At 37.1% G+C, this 8,959-nt stretch overlaps 1 protein-coding gene across 2 annotated transcripts; it reads left to right on the top strand.

The window, feature by feature from the left end:
• The first annotated feature begins 749 nt into the window (after positions 1–749).
• On the top strand, positions 750–8,598 carry LOC129248471 (basic-leucine zipper transcription factor A). Of its 2 annotated transcripts, XM_054888024.1 has the most exons (4): positions 750–1,015; positions 1,352–1,443; positions 6,638–6,736; positions 6,866–8,598. In XM_054888024.1, the coding sequence occupies exons 1-4, from the start codon at positions 998–1,000 to the stop codon at positions 7,761–7,763; spliced, it is 1,107 nt and encodes a 368-aa protein (XP_054743999.1). In that variant the 5' UTR covers positions 750–997; the 3' UTR covers positions 7,764–8,598. The 2 variants fall into 2 exon arrangements, with proteins under 2 accessions (XP_054743999.1, XP_054744000.1); XM_054888025.1 differs by lacking the exon at positions 6,638–6,736.
• The last annotated feature ends 361 nt before the right edge of the window (positions 8,599–8,959 follow it).

The raw sequence follows: 8,959 nt of genomic DNA, 5'->3' as shown, positions 1-8,959 counted from the left end.
TGGTACCGTTGCAAAGTCGTGGCACATTAATGTTGCGCAGCATATAATCGGTGCTCCAATTTTTAATCGTAAATTATGAGGTAGTAGGCCTGACAAATCGAGTGAGTTTAAGAATTCAGTTGCATAATTTAGGACATCATCTTGATCAGTAAATAGTGGCCATTGACTTACTTATATGCAACTATGTCACCAGGTATTTGATCCAAAATAGCTACATTTATATCATTTATGTCCTTATTTTTCCCAGCTAAAATTGATGATAAAACACTACGAGTCCAATTCAGTTATGCTTGATCGAACATTAAATGCAAACTTTCTTTGAACATTGTAGTCAAATTGGACAAAACATTTGTCTTGAACTTCACAATTGCTAGTTTCCCATGCTATAGGATCCGCTAATTACAATATTTGCTAATATTTGTAACACAAAATTAAAAAAAAATTAAGCGATTATTAACAGAACGAAGAACCATTACACACCCACCAAGCTTGAGCACTTAAAAATAGTTACCTCCACAAATTTTTAAAAGAACGTTTCAGAAGCGTTAATAACCTGTATGGAAAAACATTCCGAAATTTTATTAAAATGACGGCAATAATCAGATATGGCAACGATGCGAATGAGAAATATATCAAACTTGGCACCACTGCCGTGCAGCTGATTGGCACACAAACTTTTTACTAAATTTAACGGTTCCAGATAATTGACGATTCCACTCAACATGTTTTTTTAATCATCACTTGTAATGTGTTAAAACCATTAATATTTTCCGAACACATTTTCGTTTTTGATAAACTATTACTAAATTATTTAGCCATTACAACTTCAAACTGATAGATGTCGCTGTACCGCGATGCGCTGAATAGCTTACGTGACTCCATTACATTTGACGTTTGCTATAGCCAGATTTTGACAGCGACTGCATTGTAAAAAAATTTTTAAGCGGACTTTTTTGTTTTCACAAAATATACTTAGGAGTAAAGTTAAGGATACGCCATGAATTCGGCGACGAAAGTGAGTAAAATTGCCCATTAGGCATTTATTTCCAGCGTTGGTGGTCGGCTTTCATTGCCCTAATTGTGGCGTCTATCAATTTTGTGGCACAGTTTGTCGGCCTTGTTTCCTTTTGGTTGGCTTTCGGCGCGCGTATTTTGCTCATGAGCTGCTAAAATCATTCGTTTCGGGCCGGGGTGTGCAGAGGTGTTTTTGGGGACGGACAACATTTATTTCGGTTTTTGTTTTGAAGTGTATTTCTAAACAATTACACTCGACGCCGCACCTCAACGCTGGGAATCCATTTGTGGGTCGGCTCTATTGTTTGGAGTATTAATATTGGGTAATGTCTTGCAGGTTGGCGAAATTTTTACCGCCGCTGGACAAGCGTTTAGTCGTTTAGGTGATTTAACAATGCAACTACATCCGAATGCAGAATCACCATCAGGGTAAGTGAAATCTGTAGTGCATAAAATGTCATTAAATTTTATTAAGTTTTTCATTGAGAAGGAGTAAAAAGTTATCTACGAGTGTGTAAAAAGAGTGCCAATAATGTAATAATGGAATGTAATTTATATAAAATTTTTTTTAAGTGAATAGAGAAATATGCACACATTTCGGTTTATATATAATTCCTTATGAGAAAAATTAAAAAAGGTAGCGGTTCTGGTAAACCACAGTTTGATCAAGTTTTTGTGATTGAAACGCAAAGTAAATTTAATTCACTTGTTCGTTGGGTTTTGTAGGAATTAACCGCTTTAACGTTTTTTCACGCCAATTTACAAAACAAAACAGAAAAATTAAAAACTTTGCGGCAATTATGCTAGGGAAATAAATGCCGCAGTAATACTGGTCGCTTCGGCCCTATTGGCTAAATAGTTCTGCTAACGGTCTTATATTTAGGTAAATGATGAACGCAGGTTTAAACAAAATGAGGTGCTTAATTATTTTGCTGATCGATATCTAAGGTTTTGACCATCAATTCATTACGGAGGCTACGTAGAGCTAGCACGGAAAGTGTTTGTCGTACTCAGGGCCGTGGAGAGAGTATTCGGGCCCCGGGGGAAGCTTGAGATGAGGGCCCTTTCAATTTTTTTTTTATTTATCAAAATGCGTATTATATTATAGTGATATAACATTTAAACATTGAACAACTCATTGATAAAATTTTTGATAGAATTAATTATGAAATATTGATTAAAATGAATTTTAGAAAACTCTTCAGCAGATCTGAAATAAAAAACGCAGCTGAAAAAAGTTTAAATTTTTTATTCATTTTGTGAGCCTTACAAATATTTGAAAATGACTGCCACGATGCTTAGAATTTTGCTTTTCTTGCTTTTGCTGAGGCAAAAGCTCTTATAATATCATTGAAGTCGAGTTTCCTTGCTAACTCAGATTCCAAATACAAAGTTGCCAAACCTGTTACTCGACTCTGAGTTGAACAAGAACGATGGTAGTCTTTGATCCTTGATAAAGCGCTGAACGATCTTCGGTAACCGATACTGGCAGGGTGCAGAATATTCGCAAAGCAATGCAGATGTTCGGGAACAGAGTATCCAAGTTTTTAGCTGTGATGCCATTCAACAAGTCGAACGGAGGCATACAACATTCCGAATTTCCAGTAAAATTCGCCTTGTACACACTCTTCAAGTGACACATCTCAATTGAGATTTCTTCCGGCACATCCGAAGGGTACTTTTTAACAAAATTAAGAGCTGCTGTCTGAAGTTCTGCTTTTTCAATTTTAGGAAATATCCACAGGAATGAGAGATGTTGTTTATGTTTTTAATTGCAGTAAACCGATTTTCAATACCAGTGATAACTGAGTCCATGATGACGAGAAATGTGTTCCTCTTGAAATCAATTTCTTCGGCGGTCATATTTTCCGCTGAATTCTCAGGTTCTTCATCATTACGTTTCTTCTTTCGGCTTGCTGGCAATGTTGACGAAGTGTTTTGCAAACCTTTTGCAACAGTTTGACATTCTTTTAAAATCGATCCCCATTGGCTGCGTAACAATAGTAGATCTGCTACTAGGCATTCAAGATTCTTTACCTCGACGTCAATCGTTGCTTCTTTTCTTTGTAAAATCAAACTGACGTAGTTTATTGCTGTGAGAATCTTGAGTCATATGGAAGACATTAAGACACATTCAAATTTACTTATGTACTTAATAATTCCATCGACGTAAGAGCTTTCTCAGTCCAGGTAGATTATGAGCAAACGCTTTGACAGCATCAATTCGAGCAGACCATCTTGTATCCGATAAGCGGTGAAGTGAAGTTGGTACACATTCTTTCAAAATATCCCATCGTATCGTACTACTACTGAATATGTTGAAACATTTCTGAACGACTCCAAAAAAAGTAATTGCGTTAGGGCAGCATTCAGCGGCATCGACTCTGTACACTGGATTGTCATAAATATTCAAAATAACTTGTTTTATGAAGAATCTAAAATGCGTAGGTATATGTTTTAAACTCAAAATAATTGACAAGATTACCAGAATGTAACGTTATTTCACACAGCAAACTTTTCTTGAAAGGGGCCACGCATTACTTGCCGAAACATTAAAAAATAAAATAAAAGTGTGAAATTGACTGGGGAAACGCATTTAAAAAATTATTTATACAATAACATACCCAGTGAAAAATCAAAAATTTCTAGTCTATAAAAAGTATTATTGCTATCTCTACATTTAATTCTTTATCAACGTAAGGACAAATTGCTTTAAAGAATAACTACGTTTCAAAATTGGTCTTCATTTAAAATACAACTATCTAAATTTAATCTAATCATCACTATAATTATTAATTACCTTATAAATCAGTAGCATAAAATGTTCCATTTTAATAAGAGCTCAATAATATACACTTTTGTATCACCATATTATATTTATTCTTCGTAATCGTGATCATAACATTTGATATGGTGACACCAAAAAAAAAAAAATACCAGTCTAACGGTTAGACGCGATAGAAGTGAAACCTTCCGTAAAACAAAGTATGGAATCTCAGGTTGAACATCTGTCTGAGGGTCCCCTGAAAAGCAATTTATATTATGCGTTAAGTAATAAGGTCCAATTGAGAAGTAAAGTTTTACATATGCAAAAATATTTGAGTACTTACAATGATCATTTTCAATATCATGTTCATTTGGAGCCTTGCCTTGCACATGTGATACATCCACTTGGAAATCGTCTGAAGACAATGACAAATAAGGTTATACACATGGTGCATGTAGGTTATGCATTTAATCTATGAGCATAAACACAAAAATTTGTTGATTTGAAAATATTTAAGTACTTACGATGATCGTTTTCACTATTTTGCACAGTGGATGCATTGTTATGCACAATAGAAATACTAGGTTTCGTAATGTTTTTCGGCGTGCACGAAATTCACGGACACGTTCTGTTGAAGTCTTTGCGGTTTTTTTAGTTTTATTTTCTTTTTTTTCTTTTTGTTTTTTTTTTCTGTCGAAATTCACGACACTTTTCTGCATTATTTTTCGGCATAATTGCGGTAAATATTTAAAAATGAAAATATTTACGAATATAAAAATACGGACGCAATACAGCACACGCGGTTGCTATTATGAGCGTCGTAACGCGTATAATACACACAGATATCACACTTTGATCTTAGCCATAAGGCCGAGAAGCGATAACCATACACAACCAACAAACTACCTTGTCAATACATTTTCTAATAAACCTTTTGAGAATTACACGCTCACAAAAATTAATGTACGAAATATTTATACCGATTCACTTAAACTGACTTTCAGTATCTAAACCAAAAACTATTATGAGCGTCGTAACGCGTATAATACACACAGCCATAAGGCCGAGAAGCGATAACCATACACAACCAACAAACTACCGTGTCAATACATTTTCTAATAAACCTTTTGAGAATTAAACGCTCACAAAAATTAATGTACGAAATATTTATACCGATTCACTTAAACTGACTTTCAGTATCTAAACCAAAAATAGAAAAGCCAAAAAACCGTTTTCAATAAATAATCAGAAATGTCCTACAATGCAAATTTCAAAAAAAAAATTTTTTTTCTTGAGATTCGAACCAAGAATTTTGGATCGGAAGCTCACATTGCTAGCCGCTCGGCTATCGCGCCATGCTGTAGGCGCTGGCCTAAAAGTTATTTAGTTCGTCGCTACGTTTATATGTAATATTCGTAGCCAAGAAGGTCGCTTTTTTCGTTTCACTTTTTCTCAAATCACTCCCAACGATTCTAAAGAAGTTTTCACTTCAAAAGTCAGTGACGGAACTCTGGTAGAAGTATTATTTACTATATTTTTTCAAGCAGGAAATTTCTTGGAATTACCCTCGAGTCCGGGCCCCTCTGAAAACTCCGGGCCCGGGGGAAAAAGTACCCGATAAATCAATTATGCTACGTGTCTTTAGACGAGCCATCTGTGCCATTCCGACTGTAGTGCAAACGTTCTGTTATCTCCTGTTGTTGTTGTTGTAGCAGTAATACAAGCCCCGTCAGTGTAGGATATATCATCGGTCGTCTTCGTCTGGCTCATCTAAAGGTAGGCTCAGGAAACACACTGTTTCGACAGGCTGGGTCTAGATGGAGAGGAGTGGTATGTGAGTCGGTTTTAAGGGACATGTGACTGGGTGGTTAGCGTTGTGCGGGGCGACTTTACATACCGGACATATGAGCCATATATGTACGGGGACTGGTGCTGGAGTGACAAGTCCTTGACCAGATGTAAGCTCGGGTTATGAAGGTAACGTAGGACCGACTGTCGATGTCGATAACTATGGTTTGACAGCGGAGAATGGCTAACTGTGTTGACATTTGTGTTTCGAAATGAATAGTTTAACGAGAAAACAACGCTTCCAAATTCTAGAATATTACTTTGGAAAAAAACTGATCGCGAAGCTTATAGAGCACGGGCGGCATCTTCGGGTCTTATTTCTAAGGTACTGTGCGTAAGAAAGGGCTAATTTACTGGGGCGGCTGCCCTTGGTCGTAAAAAACCTGAGTCATTGCAGTAACTGCCATATAAATGGTCCTTATTTGTTCAAACCATCCTGCTATCGAGCCAGTCAGCATAGCATTTTTGTTTCAGAAACACAATCAGCCAAACTTCGACGACATTTGGCTCCAATAAGGCGACCCAACTTGCCATATAGCGCGCTTAACAACTGAGATATTCCATTCACCATATTCCAGCCACCATTGACGCCATACGGCCAGATTTATTGGAAAAAGTAGTCAAAAATTAGACCGTTCGAATGGACCATCTAACTCGTAGCCTCGGCGGACACTTGCCGGATGCCATAATTAAAAAAGTAATGTCATCAAATTATCTACCAGATTGTAATAAAAAAAAATCATTCCAACGATTATTCTGTTTTGTATTCGCATTTTAAGTTCTCAAGCTCTTAAAAAACACCCGATACTAGAGCCAAATTAGTATTTTGCCCTTCAATGTATTAGAGTTTTATAAATTTAATTTAAAAGCAAACACATTCTGTCGTTTATACTAATTTTAATTTTTCAACATTAAATTTGTTCTCTCGCTATATTCCATGTCCCTCTTCCATTGCCACCAATAACGCAACGCACGGACTTTTTATTTTCACTTTGTCACTTCGAGAAGGAAGTGGACTGATGAGGAGATAAATATGCTACATTCGTCAATAATACGTTTTTCGGACGATCTGAATAAAATAAGTTTGAGCATTAAGAATCGGACGGTGTAAGTTTGAAAGAAAAAATATTAAAATAATCATTTTGCAAAAAGCCTTTTGGGCTGTACAGATGTAGCGAGAGGACATCTACGAGTGCAAAGAAATAAATCAATCTCTTGTTCTTCTTTATTCGACAGCTCTCAAATACGACAAGCGCTTAAGAAGAAAGCTTTCGAAGATGCTGGCATACCAGCGAAACAGGTGCCTGTGCAGCAAGTGCAACATGTCATACAAACGGTGCAACAAGTGCCCACGCAACAGACACATGTCAAGCAGCAAACAATACAATTGAATGCAATACAACAGCAACACCAAACTGTGAATGTAATAACACAGCAACAACAACAGCAACACCATCAGCCACAAACACAAGCAACCACACCGCAAACGGTGCACATACAACACGTGCAACGCATACTGCCGGTGCAAGCGACACAAGTGTCACAGCAGCAGCATTCACAACCGACACTTACCGTGCCACAATCGTTGCAAACATCACCGAAACAAATTATCATACAACAAACCAGCGCCGCAACACAAATCATACAACAACCACAGACGACCACAGTGACGCTGCAGCAATTTCAACAACTACAACAGCAACAAAAAGCGTTGCTAGCCGTATCGGCAGCGCCTACCATGGCCACGGTCACAGAGAATGTCGTCTTGCAAGCGGCAACACAGCCGGTGGTGCAATCGATACAGCAACAACAGTCGTCGCAGCAACAGCAGCAGCAGCATCATCAACAAACAACGACCCAGCAAGCTTTAGTTGTGGGCAGCAGCGCGACTGCCATAACCGCTATTGCGCCAACGACAGTGATGGTTCCTGCTGCAGGCGTAGTACAGACGGCGGTGGCCAGTGGTGTAACAGCGACAACTACAGCACCTCAAACAACCACCTCCATAGCTCTGAAATCAGGGCCAGATGTGATGATGACTTTAAATCGTATCAACACGCAGGAGCACGAAGAGGAATGCCTTCCTGCTGATGTGGTTAAACTGGATTTCGCGAGCGAAGAGGTAACCGGATGAAGTCTGGAGAATGCGGCGGTTAGCGATGGTGGTGTAGGCGGTGCCGATAGCGTGGAATGTGTGGCGGTCGAGGATGATGATTATTATTTTTTCAATGCAAAGAATTAAACATTTCTGCTTAGAAAAAATTGAGTTTATTAAAATTAAAAAATCAAATTAGGTTTGCAAAACTTGATTTAAATATAATTTAAATTGAAGAATGGCAAAAGTATTTGCTACAAAGTTGATTGCGGCACCTTGTAGAAACTGAAACGCGATTTTCAGTTTTTGAATATTATATATACACTTACAGTTTGATATACATTTAAAGTTAGTTTTCTTATTGTAAAATTATTGATTATGTTGATTAGTGAACGTTTCAGAAAACAAACAAACACGAACTCCATATATCACGAGCTGTGCCAAGTTTATAGAAAATTTTAATTCTCAAAATATTACTTAATATGCATAACTCATTTTCTTTTGCACCTTAGCTAAATTCCATTCTTGCACATTTATTCTTCATGCTCTATTTCTTTCATCTTCCTCGACACATCTAAGCACCTTCGAGTATTGTTATCATCTGTTCTTTTTTCTAACCTTCATTGGCAACGGCAACTATGCGTATAAAATGTACAAATTGAACGAAATAAATAGGCTAAATGAAGTGAATGAAAGTCGTAATACACACTCACCACGTATGTAAAAAATTTATAGGAGGTAAAAAAACGAAAACTTAAAAATGGGATTGTTGAAGGTACTACATTTTAAACTATTTTACTTAAATTTAAACTCATTAATTTTGTATAAAACAAACAATAAATCATTAAAACTGATTATGTTTAAATAAATCAAAGTTGAGTCAAATTTATTTTGCGAAATAAAAGACTAAATAGAAAATACATTACTAAATACTGAAGTATTTAAAGCAGAATTTCTAAAAATTCAAGGGGAGTGCTGTTGTTGTTGTAGCAGCATAAACATTTAGCATATGTATGGTATCGGGAAATGCAGCTGAAGTGACAGTTCTTGGCCGAACATAAATTCGGTTCGTTCCGGTTACGTAGAACAGACTGTCGTGGGAAAGTAGTGTCAACTGGGTCCAAGGAGTGTCAACTGGGTCCAAGGAGTGTCAACTGAGTCCAAGGAGTGTCAACTGAGTCTAAGGAGTGTCAACTGGGTCCAAGGAGTGTCAACTGGGTCAAAGCAGTGTCAAC

This window comes from Anastrepha obliqua, chromosome 5, assembly GCF_027943255.1.
Source record: "Anastrepha obliqua isolate idAnaObli1 chromosome 5, idAnaObli1_1.0, whole genome shotgun sequence".
Taxonomy (NCBI): Eukaryota; Metazoa; Arthropoda; class Insecta; order Diptera; family Tephritidae; genus Anastrepha; species Anastrepha obliqua.
This window is presented reverse-complemented; position numbering and strand designations above follow the sequence as displayed.